Source organism: Patagioenas fasciata, chromosome 1 (assembly GCF_037038585.1).
Source record: "Patagioenas fasciata isolate bPatFas1 chromosome 1, bPatFas1.hap1, whole genome shotgun sequence".
Classification (NCBI taxonomy): domain Eukaryota; kingdom Metazoa; phylum Chordata; class Aves; order Columbiformes; family Columbidae; genus Patagioenas; species Patagioenas fasciata.
The window spans coordinates 1,562,846-1,582,790 of record NC_092520.1 but is presented as its reverse complement, the minus strand read 5'-3'; the positions used below and the strand labels follow the sequence as shown (position 1 = coordinate 1,582,790).

At 56.0% G+C, this 19,945-nt stretch overlaps 1 protein-coding gene across 2 annotated transcripts in view; it reads left to right on the top strand.

The window, feature by feature from the left end:
* Positions 1 to 3,314: 3,314 nt before the first annotated feature.
* The window catches only part of CLPB (ClpB family mitochondrial disaggregase), an 84,015-nt gene continuing 67,384 nt past the window's right edge, over positions 3,315 to 19,945 (top strand). The window contains exons 1-2 of one of the 2 annotated variants that reach the window (XM_071811587.1): positions 3,315 to 4,012; positions 7,820 to 7,871. In XM_071811587.1, the coding sequence (XP_071667688.1) occupies positions 3,403 to 4,012; positions 7,820 to 7,871 (662 nt within the window). In that variant the 5' untranslated portion in view covers positions 3,315 to 3,402. The remainder of the gene's footprint in view (positions 4,013 to 7,819; positions 7,872 to 19,945) is intronic. The other variant, XM_065835084.2, reaches the window with a different exon arrangement.

Here is a 19,945-nt window from a genome sequence, read left to right as displayed (position 1 = left end):
GGGAACTGGGATTGGGGAACTGGGGGAACTGGGGACATGAGCTGGGGGAACTGGGGAGCTGGGCTGGGGAACTGGGGGAGCTGGGCTGGGGAACTGGGGAGATGAGCTGGGGAACTGGGGGAGCTGGGAAAGCTGGTCTGGGAAACTGGGGGAGCTGGGCTAGGGAACTGGGGGAACTGGGGAGATGAGCTGGGGGAACTGGGGAGCTGGGCTGGGGAACTGGGGGGATGAGCTGGTGAAACTGGGGGAACTGGGGAGATGAGCTGGGGAGCTGGGAGAACTGGGCTGGGGGAACTGGGGGAGCTGTGGGAACTGGGATGGGGGAACTGGGATGGGGAACTGGGGAGCTGGGCTGGGAAAACTGGGAGAACTGGGGAGCTGGGCTGGGGGAGCTGGGAAAGCTGGGCTGGGAAACTGGGGGAGCTGGGCGACCTGGGCCAGAGGAGTTGGGGTACTGGGCTCAGGAACTGGGGGAACTGGGAGAGGCTGGATGGGTGAGAAGGGGAAACTGGGGAACTGGGGAGATGGGCTGGGAGAACTGGAATGGGGCAACTGGGGAACTGGGATGGGGGAGCTGGGCTGGGGGAGTTGGTAGAACAGGGAGAAGTAGGAGCACTGGAGTGGGGGAACAGGAACTGGGTGGATGGAGGTGGGGAACTGGGGGAACTGGGCTGATGGACTGGGGGGAACTGGGGAACTGGGTGGATGGAGGTGGGGAACTGTGGGAACTGGACTGGGGGAGCTGGAGAACTGGGGGAACTGGGCTGATGGACTGGGGGGAACTGGGCTGGGGGGACTGGGAGAACTGGGGGAACTGGGCTGGGGGGACTCGCAGAACTGGGGGAACTGGGCTGGAGGAGCTGGAGAAATGGGAGAACTGGGCTGATGGACTGGGGGGAGCTGGGAGAACTGGGCTGGGGGAGCTGAGGGAACTGGGAGAACTGGGCTGGGGGAACTGGGAGAACTGGGCTGAGGGCACTGGGAGAACTGGGCTGGGGCAGCTGAGGGAACTGGGGGGACTGAGGAACTGGGTGGATGGAGGTGGGGAACTGGGAGAACTGGGCTGATGGGCTGGGGGGAACTGGGCTGGGGGAGCTGGGGAACTGGGGGAACTGGGCTGGGGTAACTGGGAGAACTGGGAGAACTGGGCTGGGGTGACTGGGAGAACTGGGGGAACTGGGCTGGGGTGACTGGGAGAACTGGGCTGCTTGTACCACCAGCAGCTCCCACATCCCAACCCCAACCAACTCAAACTTAGGGGCAGAACCCCCATTTCTGGCCGCTCCCAGTACCAACCAGTGGTAACTGGGAGGGGAACCAGGAGACCACCCCCCGAGAGGCCATAATCTCCCCATTCACCCCAAAACCTTCTCCCCTCTATCACCCCCTGCCCCCCCAATTTATTTCTCAATAAACCTGATCTTTATTTTACCAACCCCTCGCTTTTATTGCTTTCTCTTGCTAAAACGCAACTCATTAGCGACCCAGATTCAACACCCCGGGCGCTGTTGGGGCCAATTAAGGCGCCCAAGTGACGGCGCAGAACATCAAACCATGCAAACCGCTGCAATAATTAAGAAATCGGGGTGAAAAAGGGCTCTGGGCAGCTTCCCCCTGCACACAGCATCACTTTACATCATTTCCTTCACCAAATAACCAAGCAGAAGCGCCTGTTTTACGGGGGGGAACGTTCCTCCGGCTCTGAAATATTGATGGGGCTGGAAGAGGTGGGAACAGCAGCGCTCCTGGAGGTGCCAAATTGAGCGAGGAGAAGCATTTTTGGCCACTGCGCCATCATTTAAAGGAGCATTTATTTGCTTTTGCGGCGAGTCCTCCTCCCCATGCGGTTTGCCTTTCGTTTTGGCCCTAAAATATACTCTTCTACGTTAGGTTTTTTGGCTCGAGCATCCGGTTATATGTATTTTTATCATCTAGCAAGAAGCTTTTATTGCTCGTGTGGTGGTGGGGAGGGGCCTGGACAGCTGAGGGGCTTCTTGGGGGTGGCTTTTTGGGGTATTTTGATGCTTTTTTAGGGGGCGGAGGCGTCCGAAGGGGGAGATTTGATGTGGGTCTGTCCCAAATCCCCTATCGGCAGCACAGAATGGCCCTGGGCATGCAAATCCGCCCGGATACTGTGCAAATCCCCCTTGTTGGTGTGCAAATCCACCTTGTTGGTGTGCAAATCACCCTTATTACTGTGCAAATCCCCCTTGTTGGTGTGCAAATCACCCTTATTACTGTGCAAATCCCCCTTGTTGGTGTGCAAATCCCCCGGGTTACTTTGCAAATCCCCCTTGTTGGTGTGCAAATCCCCCTGGTTACTGTGCAAATCCCTCTTGCTGTTGTGCAAATCCTCCTGGCTGGTGTGCAAATCCCCCTGATTACTGTGCATATCCCCCTTGTTGGTGTGCAAATCCCCCTTGTTGGTGTGCAAATCCCCCTGGTTACTTTGCAAATCCACCTTGCTGCTGTGCAAATCCCCCCGGCTACTGTGCAAATGCCCTTTGTTGGTGTGCAAATCCCCCTTGTTGTTGTGCAAATCCTCCTGATTACTGTGCAAATCCCCTTGTCTGTTGTGCAAATCTCCCCAGCTGGTGTGCAAATCCCCCTTGTTGGTGTGCAAATCCCCCTGGTCACTTTGCAAATCGACCTTCTTGGTGTGCAAATCCACCTTGCTGCTGTGCAAATCCCCCCGACTGCTGTGCAAATGCCCCTTGTTGGTGTGCAAATGCCCCTTGTTGGTGTTCAAATGCCCCTTGTTGGTGTGCAAATCCCCCTGGTTAGTGTGAAAATTCCCCTTGTTGGTGTGCAAATCCTCCTGATTACTGTGCAAATCCCCCTGTCTATTGTGCAAATCTTCCCAGCTGGCGTGCAAATCCCCCTGGATACTGTGCAAATCCCCCTTGTTGGTGTGCAAATCCCCCTCTATTGCTGTGCAAATCCCCCTGGCTGGTGTGCAAATCCACCCCTGGTTGGGAAGCACCCACGTGTGCACACACTTATGAGCGTGCACGAGCGCGTGTGTGCACGAGTGCGTTTGCACGAGTGTATTTGCACAAGTGCCTTTGCCCGCCCATGTGCGCACGCGCGGTCAGGCCCACGCGGGTCTCGAACCCGCGGCTCCGCCTCTTCCCCGCCGCCAGCCCCACGCCGCCCCGCCATGCCCCGCGCGGCGCGGCCGTTTCGCGGCGCCCCCTGGGAGTTGTAGTCCAGGGCGGAAGCAGCAGCGCGGCGAGGCGCTCCACGGGGACTACAACTCCCAGCAGCCTTTGCGCGCACCCCCGCGCCGCCGCTCTGCCCGCGCCGGGTTGCCGGCGGCCGCCATCTTGGTTCCCCGGCCTCAGCGGCCGTGAGGCGGTGGGGGGGGAAGGTCCGAGCGGTGCCGCGGGGAGCGCAGGGGTGATGTTGGCTTCCCTGGCGGCCCGCCCGCCTCCGCCGGGGCTGGCGCGGCTTCTCCGGGCGCAGCCGTGGCTGTCACCGTCCCGGGGACACTACGAGGCTCCGGCGGTAGCGGAGGGGGCCGGGAGCGCCAGGCGGCGGTTGCTGGCTTGGGCCGCTAGGGGGCGCCGCGAGCCCGCGCCGCAGCCAATGGGCGCCGAGCTGCCGGGGGGGGACCCGGCTCGGGGGGGGCAGCGGGGACTAGGGGGGGCACCCCTGTTAACGGGGCCAGGCCCGGGGGGGACACCCCTGTTAACGGGGCCAGGCCCGGGAGCCCCCCCCACTATAAGAGGGCCAGCCCCGGGGTGCACCCCCACAGCCGCGGGGACACGCCGCAAGCGGGACTCGAACCCACAAATCCCCGTCCTGGCCTTGTTGCGACCCCCCCGGCTTCTCTGTCCCATCCCGGGAACGCCCGGCCCGGCAGCGTCCCCCGGAGAACCGGGACCACGGCAGCGGTGCTGCCACCGCGGAGGAGACCCCGGCGGGCGCTGGAGCGGCGCCCTGGTGGCAGCGATGCCCGCCGGGCTGGCTGCCCTGGCCTTCTGCTACCTGCGGGACCAGCGCTCCAAGGGTGACTATCGCCGGGGGACGGTGATCTGTGGGGAGCGGGGTTGGGGTCCCCCTGGGGGGATGGAGCCCGGCTGGTGGGGTTGGGGTTGATCCCAAGCCCTGGGGTGGGTTGGTTTGTGGTGGGTACACTAATGATTATGTTGAGGGAAGATAACGAGCTTCGCGTTCCCCGCTGAGATAAACCAGCCAGCGCTGTTATCAGCTGCACCCTCGTGGGTCTCTGCGGTGGGACCGGTGACAGAACCCAGGGAAGGGCAGAAAATGTACCAGGGAGGGTCAGTGGGACATGAGGCAAAGGTTCTTCCCCCAGAGGTGCTGGACACTGAACAGGCTCCCAGGGAGGTGTCACGGCCCAACCTGACAGTGTTCAAGAAGAGACTGGACAGCGTCCTCAGACACACGGGGTGACCTGTGGGGTGTCATTGCAGGGACAGCACTTGGACTCCATGATCTGTGGGTCCCTCCAGCTCAGGACACTCTGTGATTTTGTGTTTTGTGATGGGTTCTGGAGCAGATCCCAGTGGGCAGAGCTGCTGGGGGAGGCTTTGAGCTCTTGGGGTGAATGTGCTTCCCAGCTTTGAGCAGAGGGGATTTTGAGTGAGTACAAAGGTTTGGGAGTTGGAGTAGGACTTGAGTTCAGATTGGATCTTGGGCACAGTTTCTTCCCCAAAGGGCTGTGGGGCATTGGAACAGGCTGCCCAGGGCAGTGCTGGAGTCACCATCCCTGGAGGGCTGGACAGACGGACATGAGGTTCTCAGGACATGGGGCAGTGCCGGGGGTGGGGGAACGGTTGGACTCGATGATCTTGAGGGGTTTTCCAACCAAGATGATTCTGTGATTCTTTGAGTTCCTACCCTGGTAAGCCCAAGGTTTCTATGGGGTGGTTTGTGTCCACCCCACGGTGAGAAAGCAGCAGCTGGGTGGCCACAAACCTTTGTTTAGGTCTAGAAAGGCTGGCGTGGGTGAGCTGAAGCGCAGGGGACGGTCCCTGTGACCTGTTGTGCGCTTTTCGGTCCATGGGTAAGTGTAGCTTTGTGCCACAGCAGGTCGCACGTCAGAGGTCGGTTTCCCTGTGAGTAACAGTGCTGCCGGGTTGGTTACCCGGGAGATTTCACTGACCTTATGAGGAATCTTGTGTAATTAGCGCTTAGGAAAGGTCTGCGAGAGTCAGGCCTGGCTTTGGTGCAGGAACCGGTTTGTGAAGTGGTTGTGGCCACGTGGTGGTGGCTGCGGGTGGAGGGGACAGAGCCACGAGTGCCCCATATCCCAGGGACAGGGAGGGTGCGGGAAGCAGGAGGGAGGATTTTCCAGAGATTTTCCATGGTTTGTGTTGTAGGGACCTTCCCAGCTCCCCCAGTGCCACCCCTGCCATGACAGGGACATCTTCACCAGCTCAGGGTGCTCAGAGCCCCGTCCAGCCTGGCCTGGGATGTCTCCAGGGATGGTTCAGCCACCTCCTCTCTGGGCTGCAGGAGGTCAGGCCTGGGGAGCTCGGAGATCCCCACAGAGGGTGACCTGTCCCTTGCTCCCACGTGGTGAGTGGGTTTGGAGAGACCCCATGTTGTGCTTGAGCAGGTGCTGTGACCAACTCTGGGTCCTCAGCACAGGACACACATGGAGCGGCTGGAGAGGGGCCAGAGGAGCCCCAGGAATGACCCGAGGCTGGAACAGCTCTGCTGGGAGGACAGGCTGAGAGAGCTGGGGTGTTCAGCTGGAGAAGAGAAGTTCCAGGGAGACCTTTCCGGACTTAAAAGGGGCTGAGAAGAAAGATGGGGACAGACTTCTGAGCAGGGCCTGTTGTGATAGGACAAGGGGTGATGGTTTTAAACTAAAGGAGGGAGATTCAGACCAAACATGAGGGAGAAATTGTTGCCCCGAGGGTGGTGAGAGCCTGGCCCAGGGTGCCCAGAGAGGTGGTGGCTGAACCATCCCTGGAGACATCCCAGGCCAGGCTGGACGGGGCTCTGAGCAACCTGAGCTGGTGAAGATGTCCCTGTCATGGCAGGGGGGGCACTGGGGGAGCTTTAAGGTTCCTTCAAGCCAAACTGTCCTTTGATTCTATGGCAGAACGTGTGTGTGTGTTTCTTCAAAGCTGGAAATGTGATTTGTCCTTGAGACAGCGCAGTGCCCGGGTAAATCTGCTTTTCCACAAGCAATTTGTGCTGGAAAGCTCTTGGTTTGGCCGCAGCGGTGACATCCGTCAGCCAAAATAACTCCCTGCAGCTCTCAGTGCTGCTGCTTCCAGGGCAACGGAGGAAACGTTGAGGTTTGCGGTGCAGCTCGAACATCTGCAGAACGTCGGCTGCTGGGCTGAGCCGTGGCCGTGGTCTGTGTCCGGTTATGGCTGTGTGTCCGTGTCCCCAAGCAAGGACACTCAGCCAGGGGGACAGGACAGGACGTGGGGACAGAGCTGATCTGCGGAATGAGAGGTTAAAGTCATGAGGCAGAAGCGTGAGCAATGGCCACGGGTGGCTTGGAGAAGAGAAAAGAGGCAGAAAAAGTTGGGGAGAGAGCAGGAAAGACCTGAAGGCTGGTGAGAATTGGGGAGAGTTGTCCCCAAATGTCCTGGTACAGCTGCAGGGGAGACCTCCTGATCTCTGAACTGCCTGGAAGGAGCTTGGAGCCAGGGGGGTCGGGCTCTGCTCCCCAGGAACAAGCGCCAGGAGCAGAGGAAACGGCCTCAAGTTGCACCAGGGGAGGTTGAGGTTGGATGTGGGAACAATTTCTTCCCCAAAGGGCTGTGGGGCATTGGAACAGGCTGCCCAGGGCAGTGCTGGAGTCACCATCCCTGGAGGGCTGGACAGACGGACATGAGGTTCTCAGGACATGGGGCAGGGACAGGGCTGGGGGAAAGATTGAACTTGATGGGCTTGAGGGGCTTTTCCAACCCAAATGATTCTGTGATCTGTGCATCTCAGTCAGGGCCGGGCTCTGTCCTTTCCCTGTCCAGCCAGGAGGTGTCATCTGAGCCTGTGTCAGGGACTCCCTGCCCTTATGTCTGGAAACCTCTGGCTGAGGCTGTGACAGCCCAGGATGACAGAACCAGCTGCCCCGTAAAACCTCCGGCACCCCAGAGCTCGCTGGATGCAGAGTTTGCTTTACAAACACAGGAGAAGTTGTTGTTTCTACATTTGGTTCCTTGGCTCATCCCCAGTGCTGGGTGCCCCAGCAGGACCTTTCCCCTCCGCTCCAGCCTTTGCTGGGTCCATCGCAATCCTGGGGGTGGTTCTGGGCCCCTCACGCCAAGAAAGGCCTTGATGTGCTGGAGCAAGTGGAGAGAAGGGAACGGAGCTGGTGAGGGGCTGGAGCACAAGTGTGATGGGAGCGGCTGAGGGACCTGGGGTTTCAGCTGGAGAACAGGAGCTGAGGGGAGACCTTCTGATCTCTGAACTGCCTGAAAGGAGCTTGGAGCCAGGGGGTCGGGCTCTGCTCCCCAGGAACAAGCGCCAGGAGCAGAGGAAACGGCCTCAAGTTGCGCCAGGGGAGGTTGAGGTTGGATGTGGGAACAATTTCTTCCCCAAAGGGCTGTGGGGCATTGGAACAGGCTGCCCAGGGCAGTGCTGGAGTCACCATCCCTGGAGGGCTGGACAGACGGACATGAGGTTCTCAGGGTGTGAGGTAGGGACACGGGTGGGGAACGGTTGGACTCGATGACCTTAAAGGTCTTTTCCAAGCCAAATGATCCTGTGGTTCCATGACAAGAGCTGTGAGCAAGGCCCTGCTGCAGGTGCCTCTGCCACCTCCGGGTTACGATGTCCGGTGTGCGTTTCGCCGCTAACTCGCTTTCCCTTCTCTCTCTGTTGGCAGAAGATGCTCTGCTGGAAGCTGCGAAGGTCAACAACATTTCGGAAGTGAGCAGGTGAGCAGGATGGGGAGAGGGCTGAGGGATCAGCGCTGCTGCGGGGCGGGAAGCGCTCGGGGAGGGTGGGCTCGTCCTCCTTACCCGCCGTGACTCGGAGCTCATTCACACATCCCTTTGGGTGCTCCCCTTGCCCTCTCGCCTCCAGAGTGGGTCACAGGGACGTTGAGCGCTCACCGGTGAACCGGGAGGTGGGTTGTGAGTTTTCCCCTCCTGAAGCTGCAAAACCTCATTTGTGGGGGTCTGTCCCTGGACAAAAAGGGGCTCGTGTCCCACCAGGAGCGCAGGAGAGAGCTCGGGGCTGCCCGAAGCTGTGGAGCATCTCCAGAGCTGACCCAGGGACAACGGGCTTGTCGCTGTCGTCTGCGTCTCTTGGGGTTGTTGGCATCGTTCGGGACCCGTCTGGCCGCATTAAACTCGCGCGCTGTGAGCAAACCAGCGTGTTTCTCACCCGAGAGACACATTTACCCTCTGCCCACCCTATTCTGGTGCGGCTGTCACTCTGGGGAAGGACCTGGATCCGTTCGAGCAGTTCCCAAGGTGCTTCATGAGCAGCAGTGCTGTGTTAGTAAAACATTAACACTTGTGGCTGGAATAAAATCTGCTTGGGGCTCATTGCCTGCCTAAACTGATTTCTGGGGTGCCTCTGTGACCCCCACCCGGGCCGGGATCGTTCGTGCTGAAGGCAGAGGTGCAGACTTTGAATATGTGTCGTACACCGTGTCTAAGCCTCAAGAAGAACCTCAAGCAGTTGTTAAAATGTCTCAGGCCGAGGAGGGTCCTTTAGGAATGATGTGTCACCGTGTCCCATGGGCACAGCAGGTGCCTCCCGGGGTAAATTCAGGGATGTGGTGAATGGGTTGATGTCAGTGCTATGATGAGAAGATTTTCTCTCTTCATTGCTCTTTTTTCAAATCAGGGGAACTTTTTAAAGCCATCACTTGTGCTTTTTGCTTTCTGCTCATGTCTGTTTAAATGTAAGTGCAGCTTGTCTCCTAGGAAGTCAAACAAATTTGAGAGATGTAGATTCCTTCTCTTTCTCCTCTCCAACCCATCCTCCTCCTTTTGATTGCAGTGCTTGGATTACACCAGTACCACGATTCATTTTGTGAAGTTTATATTTGCAAAGCTTTTTACCTCCATTTATTAGAGTACAGGTTCTGCTACTTCAGATACAAATGTATTTGTCCCTGGAGACATCCCAGGCCAGGCTGGACGGGGCTCTGAGCAACCTGAGCTGGTGAAGATGTCCCTGTCATGGCAGGGGTGGCACTGGGGGATCTTTGAAGGTCCTTCAATCCGAACCATCCGTGAGTCTGTGATTCGCTGATTAACAAAATCCATCTGCAGGCAGGACAGATCTGAGCTCAGCTCTGGCGGGTGCTGGGGCCTCAGTCCGGAGCTGTGGGGGGGAAACAAACCTGCTGAAAACACTGTAAAGCGGCTGAGAACCCCCCTGAAAACACCAAGAAGAGTCTAATAACCCTCCAGAAAACACTGAGAAGTGGTTGAGAACCCTCCCGAAAACACTGAGAAGTGGTTGAGAACCCTCCCGAAAACACTGAGAAGTGCTTGAGAACCCTCCTGAAAAGACCAGGAAGTAGCTGAGAACCCTCCTAAAAACACCAAGTAGAGTCTAATAACCCTCCTGAAAACACTGAGGAGAGTCTGAGAACCCTCCTGAAAACACTGTGAAGTGGTTGAGAACCCTCCTGAAAACACCAAGAGTCTAATAACCCTCCTGAAAACACTGAGAAGCATCTGAGAACCCTCCTGAAAACACTGAGAAGTGCTTGAGAACCCTCCAGAAAACACCAGGAAGCAGCTGAGAACCTTGAAAACACCAAGAAGCGGTTGAGAACCTTCTCGAAAACACCAAGAAGAGACTGAGAACCCTCCTAAAAACACCAAGAAGAGTTTGAGAACCCTCCCGAAAACACTGAGAAGTGCTTGAGAACCCTCCTGAAAACACCAGGAAGCAGCTGAGAACCGTGAAAACGCCAAGAAGTGGTTGAGAACCTTCTCGAAAACACCAAGAAGAGACTGAGAACCCTCCTAAAAACACCAAGAAGAGTTTGAGAACCCTCCTGAAAACACTGAGAAGCATCTGAGAACCCTCCTGAAAACATTGAGAAGTGCTTGAGAACCCTCCTGAAAACACCAGGAAGCAGCTGAGAACCATGAAAACACCAAGAAGTGGTTGAGAACCCTCCTGAAAACACCGAGAAGCGGTTGAGAACCCTCCTGAAGACACCGAGAATAGACTGAGAACCCTCCTGAAAACACCGAAAAGAGTCTGAGAAGCTTGTCCAGCAGATCCCGCCCGTCCTGCCTGCTCTCTCCCAGTAACCCCGTGCGGCTGAGCTCTCCCATTCCCACCCAGCACAGAATTCAGGTTTTGCAGGGCCTGGCAGCTCGTGTGGGCCAGGAGCAGACATTGCTGCTTTCCTGTGCTCTCCACACCTGATTTTTCTCCCCGCCGAGGTTTCCCAGCCAGCACGGGGAGGAGAGGGGATGCTCGGAGGAAGCAGCCGCATTCTGCACCCCCGGGGGCTGAGATCTGGCCTAGATCAAGCACCGAAGGGGATATTGGCGTGCAGCTAATTGGCACATGTGCTCTGCTGCTCCTAATTGCAGGAAGCTGCTGCTTAAGGGGCCGTCTGGGTGATTTGTGAGCAGCAGAGGGAAGGATGCTCCGCCGGATTCGGGAAGGGCTGTTGGCTTTGCTGCACATCCTCTCCTTTCGTTTCTGGCCTCTCCCGCTCCCCAGGAACCGCTTTCCCTGCTAAAACCCCCGTGTTTGCAGCTCCCACCTGTTGCTGTGACAACTACCGACTCCTTTTTGCTTTACAACCAGCTTCCGCAGCCCAGGAGCGAGACGGAGTTTGCTAATATCGCTTTAGACTCATTCAAATCCTCTCCCGTGGCCTAACATCGCGTTATAATAACTTAAAGGCAGCGAAACGCTGGTGGTTTGTAGGGCTGAGCCCGCACAGCGACTCCAGACGCGTGTCCTCTGTCGTTCTCCAAACCCATCCTGCAAGGCCGTGCCTGGAAAAGCTGAGCGGAGACGTGGTGCTGCTCCTGCGCTCGCCGATATTGCTCATTATTCCATTCTTTCGGATCAAAAGAGTGTTACAAAAAGCAGCCAGATGTTTATAATTCCCTGGGCCGCGTCCTCTGCTCCGCGCTCTCTTCATCTGCCGCCGGGGGCTGGTTTTCTCTTGCCACACAAACAGGGGAACTGGCCTTTCTCAAGGGTCTTGCTCAGGTCGCGACTTGTCCTGGTGCTTTATTGCATTAAAATGTCGTCGAAGGGTGATTAGGAAATGCGACCTCTGGGTCTGAATGCAGAAAATGGGTGTGTGGGGAGAGTTAAGTCATAGTGGTGCTGAAGGGCAGAGGGAAAACGGAGCAGGGACAGGATCCGAGCGGGGATGGAGCAGCGGCTGGGCTGTGGGATGGGAGCTGAAGGGGTTTTAGGATAACACCGTCCCTTTTGTCCTTTGGAATAAAGGAGTTTGTCCTTAGAAGAGAGTGAGTCCAGCACCCTGATGCGTGCTTTGAGGTTGTGTTCCCAAAAAGTGTGATGGGGACCTGGAATCACAGAATCATTTGGGTTGGAAAGACCTTTAAGATCATTGAATCCAACCATAACCCACCCCTGTCCCTCCCCCCTGTCCTGAGAACCTCATGTCCGTCTGTCCAGCCCTCCAGGGATGGTGACTCCAGCACTGCCCTGGGCAGCCTGTTCCAATGCCCCACAGCCCTTTGGGGAAGAAATTGTTCCCCACATCCAACCTCAACCTCCCCTGGCGCAACTCGAGGCCGTTTCCTCTGCTCCTGGCGCTTGTTCCTGGGGAGCAGAGCCCGACCCCCCTGGCTCCAAGCTCCTTTCAGGCAGTTCAGAGAGCAGAAGGTCTCCCCTCAGCTCCTGTTCTCCAGCTGAACCCCCAGGTCCAAAACCACCCCCAAGATCCGCGCTTTGTCCTCCCCAGGTCCCAGCACAGGTTCGGTCACTGCCCTGGGCCTGCTGGCCACCCCAGTGCTGGTCCCAGCCAGGATGCTGTGGCCTCTTGGCCCCTGGGCACACTCTGGCTCATGTTCAGCCGCTGCCACCAACACCCCCAGGGCCTTTTCCAGCTGCTGTTCCCCAGCTGCAGCGTCCATGGGGTTGAACAGACCTTCAGCCATCCCGGCAGAGCTCCTGTTAACGCAGACCTTGGTGTTATTATGGGATCCAGCCTCACAGCCTGTGCTCTTCCCTCTGTCTCCTCTCAGGTTTTCTCACCTTTACCACCTTCCTTAATGTGAGAAACGGGGCTGAAATCCTCATCCAGACCCAGGAACGTGTTATTTTCCTTGGCCGTTCCCTTTGGGCGCATCTGCCCATGCAGCTCATCCCTTCCCGGTGTTAGCCGGTACAGAAGATAACACCTAATTAATGTGGATAGTTTAATTTCCCCTCAGCCTCCGTTGTTCCGCACGTTCGGAGGACGCAAAGCCGCGAAGATTTACCGCCTCGATCCCCCTTGTGTTTGTGTTCTGTATTAATATTGATTCTCTGTGTTCCAGCTTTGTTTCTTAATAAACCACCCACCAAAGCGCCGGCTTACAGCAGCGTTTCCTCGCCACGTAAATATGATAGAGCAGTGTTTTCCGAGGCGCCGGACGGCTGTGACTCATGGAAACACGGCGCGTGTGTCAGCCGGCTCGTTTGTACCAGCGGGCAGCCGCCCAAATTTGCGTGTTAACGAGGTTTGGAGCGGACCAGGCGCTCCCCACCAGACGTGCTGGTGGGGCAGGGTGCTCCGTGTCGCTTCTGCTGTCTCCAGGCTGATTTTTAGGTGCAGAAAGAGCCGAGTCACCCTGAACAGTGATTTCTCCTTTTTGGTCAAGCAACTGGGAATCGCTCGTCTTGTTGTCTCTGACTCATTGCTGCGCTGCTGTGTTGGTCTCTTCTCTTCTTGTTGTTCTTTAAGGATTTAAGAACCGTAAAATCATGGCATGGTTTGGGGTGAAGGGAACTTCCCGGCTCAACCAGAGCCCCGTCCAACCTGGCCTGGGATGTCCCCAGGGATGGTTCATCCACCACCTTTCTGACCAACCTGGGCCAGGCTCTCACCACCCTCAGGGCAACAATTTCTTCCCCTGTGTCTTGACCAGAAATATAACCTAAAAAAAGGAGACAGTGAGAGAAAACCTGTTGCAATGAGGAAACGACCTCAAGTTGCGCCAGGGGAGGTTGAGGTTGGATGTGGGAACAATTTCTTCCCCAAAGGGCTGTGGGGCATTGGAACAGGCTGCCCAGGGCAGTGCTGGAGTCACCATCCCTGGAGGGCTGGACAGACGGACAGGAGGTTCTCAGGACATGGGGCAGGGACAGGGGTGAGTTATGGTTGGACTCGATGATCTTGAGGGGCTTTTCCAACCAAAATGATTCTGTGATTCGATAATTCCCCCTCATGAGCGATGGGTTATGGACACACAGAGCGGGATGGCAAGTGTGATGGGCTCAGGTGTTCCAGGCAGTGCGGTTGAGGCACTGGTGTGGAAACGTCCCCATCACCGCAGGGCTGCGAGCAGATCAGAGCTGGGTGAGGCTGTGGCCCTTGGGGGTGTTTCACCTGTGGGGTGGTGTGAACCTAAAAACACCAAAAATACAAAGGTGGAGTAGCCGTGGGCACAACAGGAGTGTCGTGGGCTTTGGGACGGCGATGGCAGAGCTGCCAGCAAGAGGCTGGGAGTTTGTCCTCAACAAACCTTATAATCAGAGAATAGTTTGGGGTGAAGGGACCTTCCCAGCTCCCCCATTGCCACCCCTGCCATGACAGGGACATCTTCACCAGCTCAGGTTGCTCAGAGCCCCGTCCAGCCTGGCCTGGGATGTCTCCAGGGATGGTTCATCCACCACCTCTCTGCCCAACCTGGGCCAGGCTCTCACCACCCTCAGGGACAACAATTTCCTCCTCATGTCCAGCCTGAATCTCCCTCCTTTAGTTTAAAACCATCACCCCTTGTCCTATGACAACAGGCCCTGCTCAAAAGTCTGTCCCTCCCTGAGCCTCTGCCCAACATCACGCGGGCTCGTGCGTTTTCGTGAAGCCCTGAGATGATCACGAGGAGTTAAAAAGGAGACCCCAGCGATCTCTGCGAAGACAGCAGCAAGATCAAAGCCTTTTTCCCATCTCACCGTGTCCTCCTGAGCAGGCAGATCCTTTCCCTGGCCTCTAGCAGGGATTGCGCTTTGGTTATTCGGAGATATTGGGTTTGGATGTATTTCATCCCTCCCTCCTCAGCAAAGCGCATCCCAAGAGCATGAGCGCATCTGCGGGTGTCACCCCTGCCGTTAAACAGTGACATATTGAGGACAGGCTCCGGCGGGGCGCCGGGGGGGACACATCGAAGCGTCCGTGAGCGAAACAGAAGCTATTGTTGTTGTAAAAGTTCAAGTTTCCAGCTTCCTCTTCCTCCACCTGTCGGGAGGGAGCGTCGGGCGCTGAGCACAAACTCAAACATGCCCTCTGGGCCCGGCTGCCAGCCCCGTGTCACCGACTCAGTCACCCAGAACCCCGCCGGCGGGGTGAATAGGAGGCACATCTGTCCGGGGGGAAAAGGGCTCGTCGCCGCGGCCGACTCGGGAGGTTTTCATCTCTCTTTGGGTGGATCAAAGCGCTGCAGATTTGGGAGCTGCTGTCTCGAGGTAAAATAGGACGTAGGCACAAAGCGGTGGGTGCAGATACCGGAGCAGCCGGGGGTGTTGTGTGAAATGTCCCCATTCCTGCCTCCATCAAAGAGTGGGAGCCGTCACTTGGCGCTCGCGTGCTCTATAACCTGCTGGGAGAATCATTCTGGAGGAGATGATGAGCTTTCAGCCCTAAAACCCTAAAAAAATTAGAGGTTTGGTTCCAAAAACCTTAAAACACAGACACAGCAGCAAACAGAAAAAGCGCTTTTCAGGGGTTTTCTAGCAATCGAGTGGTGGTGGCCCAGCCCCAATTCTTGTAAGAAACACCAAAACCAGTGCTGATTGAAGTATCTAAAACTGCTCGGGAGATACGAGTGAGTGTCCTGGCCCATCTCTGGTTAAACATCCAAAACATTGATCAGCGGCTTTTATTTAATTAAAAACAAAATGCTCCTCCTGGTAAATACATTTGGCCGTCTCGGCTCTGAGCAGTGGTCGTCGCTTTATCGATTGTCAGAGCATTAAATCAGGCGGGGGGAAAATATTAATGATAGGCTTGAAGACCCCGAACATAAAGTTCAGTTGTCTAGAAAAATCTGTTAAGTTGCTGAGCGTCTCGCGATGGTTTTAAACAACAAAAAAAATCCGGTTTCTAAATGAAATGTCAATGCGGATTACGGTGGGTGATGTGATGCTGGTAATTCTCTCGCCGGGCTCTGTCGTGCGGCATTCCAGATGCTGGTGATTATCTACATTTCTGAATGGAAAACTACTTGATTGATTCTAATTTCTTGGTTCCGAGCCCGTAATCGAATCCCGCGGCAGAGGCTCCAGCGTCCTTCCTGCTGGACGCGCCACGTTTTAACAGGTTGGGCTGCCAGGCTGGCATCTTATTGCATTAGTTTTTTATCTAAGAATGGAGATAATTCATTGTTCAATCTGCCCTTTCTCTGCAGAGGGAACAAAAAGCCTTGCAGCGAGCTAAAAAGTAGTTTTTAGTGGCTGTAGAGTGCTTTAAGGGAAGGTTCCACTCCTTTCATCTGGCTCATGAGATCCCAGAATCACAGAATCCCAGAATGTCAGAGGTTGAAGGGCCCTGGAAAGCTCATCCAGTGCAATCCTCCCATGGAGCAGGAACACCCAGCTGAGGTTCCACAGGAAGGGGTCCAGGCGGGTTTGAATGTCTGCAGAGAAGGAGACTCCACAACCTCCCTGGGCAGCCTGGGCCAGGCTCTGACACCCTCACCCCCAACAAGTTGCTTCTCTTTCCGTGGAACCTCCTGTGTTCCAGTTTGCACCCATTGCCCCTTGTCCTGTCACTGGTTGTCACCCAGAAGAGCCTGGCTCCATCCTCCTGACACTGCCCCTTTCCATATTGATCCCCATGAATGAGTCACCCCTCAGTCTCCTCTTCTCCAGCTCCAGAGCCCCAGCTCCCTCAGCCTTTCCTCACACGGGAGATGCTCCACTCCCTTCAGCATCTTGGTGGCTGCGCTGGACTCTCTCCAGCAGTTCCCTGTCCTTCTGGAGCTGAGGGGCCACAACTGGACACAATATTCCAGGGGTGGTCTCCCCAGGGCAGAGCAGAGGGGCAGGAGAACCTCTCTGACCTACTGACCACCCCCTTCTAACCCACCCCAGGTACCATTGGCCTTCCTGGCCACAAGGGCCCAGTGCTGGCTCATGGTCACCCTGCTGTCCCCAGGACCCCCAGGTCCCTTTCCCCTACACTGCTCTCCAACAGCTCCTTCCCAACTTACACTGGAACCTGGGGTTGTTCCTGCCCAGATCCAAGACTCTACCCTTGCCCTTGTTCTAGTTCATTCCATTTCTCCCCGCCCAGCTCTCCAGCCTGTCCAGGTCTCTGATGGCAGCACAGCTTCCAGTGTCACCACTCCTCCCAGCTTGGTGTCACCAGCAAACTTGATGATGCTCAAGTGTCCGGCTGCAGTTCCCATTCCTGAGAAAAACAATCTTAAAATTCACAATATGTGGAAATAAAGCCAAATTTTCGCAGCGGAGCGACCCAGGGGGCAAGGAAATATAAACAAAATTAAGAAATAAGTTGTGCGCTCTAAGAGGGGAGTGAAGGTGACCGGGTGTCGCGATGGCTCTAAAAGGGTTTCTCAAAGGGGTGCGTGGAGGGGACACAGGAAGATGTGGGGGGTCTTAGCAGGTCCCCGTGGTTTTGGGGGAGCTGGGGCTGGTCCCTGGGGGGCTGCAGGTGGGAGGTTTTGATGGGAAGGAGCAGGTTCCTCACAGATGGAGCCGCGGTGTGGATTTCTCCTCCGAGCGAGAGCATCGCTGCGAGCGCCCGCGGATCAGGTCCGGCCGAATTACCGGTGTGTTGTGAGTGCAAACAGCCCCCGCGCGCACAGCTGCGATCCGGGAGATAGCGATCTGCTGTCCGTGTGTCCGGCTGTCCCCGGTGACACACGAGGACCGGAGAGTTCAGGGGGTGTTTCTGCTTTGAGCAGCTGTCTGGCAGCTCATGCTTATCACAGAACCACAGGATCCTTTGGGCTGGAAAAGATCTTTAATATCATGGAGTCCAGCCATTCCCCACCCTTGTCTCTGCCCCATGTCCTGAGAACCTCATGTCCGTCTGTCCAGCCCTCCAGGGATGGTGACTCCAGCACTGCCCTGGGCAGCCTGTTCCAATGCCCCACAGCCCTTTGGGGAAGAAATTGTTCCCACATTCAACCTCAACCTCCCCTGGCGCAACTTGAGGCCGTTTCCTCTGCTCCTGGCGCTTGTTCCTGGGGAGCAGAGCCCGACCCCCCTGGCTCCAAGCTCCTTTCAGGCAGTTCAGAGATCAGAAGGTCTCCCCTCAGCTCCTGTTCTCCAGCTGAACCCCCCAGGTCCCTCAGCCGCTCCCATCACACTTGTGCTCCAGCCCCTCACCAGCTCCGTTCCCTTCTCTCACACGCTCCAGCACCTCAAGGCCTTTCTTGTTAGGTGATCCCACCACCCCTCTGGCCCCCATTTTGAGCCCTGAGGTGATTCTGGTGCCCCTGGTGCCGCCATTTTGTGTTTGAGGTGATTTTGGTTCCCCTGGGGCCACCATTTTGAGCCCTGAGGTGGTTTTGGCGCCGCCATTTTGAGCCCTGAGCTGAGGGACCCAGAACTGCCCACTGGCCACACCAGTGCTGGTCCCAGCCACGATGCTGGTGGCCTCTTGGCCACCTGGGCACACGTTCAACCATTGGCTTGCAGGCTGAGGTGGTGGAAGGAGAAGGCATAAGGACGAATCCATTGGAGCCCCTGATCTGGACTTCTCAGGAGCATTTGGTGACTCAGCCCCCATTAGTACTGTGGAAATGTGCCCAGCACGGCTCTGGTACAGATTCTGCACAAATATCTGTTGTTGTGCTACTTTATAGTATCAAATATCCAACTTTTTTTGGAGCAGGGACCTATTGTTTATTGTTACCATTAAACTTTTCATTGTAACCCTGGTAAAGAGAACATAAATCTGTAGGTGCTGTTGATCCCTGACAGAGGTCGTGGCCTCCTGAACGACAGTTGGGAGCTATGAATAAAGTCTACAAGTTACTATTCTATTTTTTTTAGCTATTGGATCTCAGTCCAGTGCCTGATGAGCAGTTCAGAGCATCATCAATACTCCGGTCAGAAAAAGGTGATTAAATCACCCGTTACCCACATAGGGGACGTGCGTTAGTGCTGGAGTTTGGTTGATGATCTTGAGTGTCTCTTCCAACCAAAATGATGCTGTGATTCCACATCACACGTCCACTCGTGTCCAACCCTCTTCTGGAAATCGCCTGCCTGTTATAGGGCAAAAAGCTCATCCGAAGGGGAGCATGGATTATTTTAGGATCTAATTGGGATGGTGGTTCCCTGGCTGGTTTCTCGGGTCAGCGCAGAGAAATGTGTCCAGCTCTGTTCGCAACACGCGCCAGCCCTTAGGCCTTGATATTGCTGGTTGGAAATAACTTTAGGATTATATTGGTATATTTGTTCCTCGGGGTGAGTTTTTAGTGAGACAGTGTGAAGGTTTTTGACCATGGGAGGAAGGTTTGCAGAGTCTTACAGTCTGACATCTGGGTAGGAACAACCCCAGGTTCCAGTGTAAGTTGGGGAAGGAGCTGTTGGAGAGCAGTGTAGGGGAAAGGGACCTGGGGGTCCTGGGGACAGCAGGGTGAGCATGAGCCAGCACTGGGCCCTTGTGGCCAGGAAGGCCAATGGTACCTGGGGTGGGTTAGAAGGGGGTGGTCAGTAGGTCAGAGAGGTTCTCCTGCCCCTCTGCTCTGCCCTGGGGAGACCACCCCTGGAATATTGTGTCCAGTTGTGGCCCCTCAGCTCCAGAAGGACAGGGAACTGCTGCAGAGAGTCCAGCGCAGCCACCAAGATGCTGAAGGGAGTGGAGCATCTCCCGTGGGAGGAAAGGCTGAGGGAGCTGGGGCTCTGGAGCTGGAGAAGAGGAGACTGAGGGGGGACTCATTCCTGGGGATCAATATGGAAAGGGGCAGTGTCAGGAGGATGGAGCCAGGCTCTTCTGGGTGACACCCAGTGACAGGACAAGGGGCAATGGGTGCAAACTGGAACACAGGAGGTTCCACTTAAATGTGAGAAGCAACTTGTTGGGGGTGAGGGTGTCAGAGCCTGGCCCAGGCTGCCCAGGGAGGTTGTGGAGTCTCCTTCTCTGCAGACATTCAAACCCGCCTGGACACCTTCCTGTGGAACCTCAGCTGGGTGTTCCTGCTCCATGGGGGGATTGCACTGGATGAGCTTTCCAGGTCCCTTCAACCCCTGACATTCTGGGATTCTGTGATTCTGTGAGACCTTGTGTAGAGCTGTGGATGTTCCTCTGTGTTTGTTCCATCTGCAGGAAGAGGAATGTGGTACATTTAGCTCCTTTTCACTCATTCCCTCCCAGCATTCTTTATCAGTCATCTGAGAGTCCCCAGCACAGCAGGCTGAGGGGAATTCATTTGAAAAGGGCCAAATTCAGACACCTTATCTCTCCTTTCAGTGCTTAAAAGGGGCTGAGAAGAAAGATGGGGACAGACCTTTGAGCAGGGCCTGTTGTGATAAGACAAGGGGTGATGGTTTAAACTAAAGGAGGGAGATTGAGGCTGCATATAAGGAATTGTTGCCCTGAGGGTGGTGAGAGCCTGGCCCAGGTTGACCAGAGGGGTTTTGGCGAGAGGAGGTTACTTGGATCCCTTGGTTGACGGTGAAAGACGGAAGAATCAGGTAAATTTGCATGGAAATTCACCAGTTGTCGATGGTGCTTGTAACCTAAGAGTCACAGCGTTTCTGCAGGATCCGAGGACGCAGGAAGGGCAGAGAGACCTTGTGGTGAAGCCAGGAGAAGCCATGGAGGATCCAAGTTGCTAAAAAGTACCAGGGAGGGATTAAC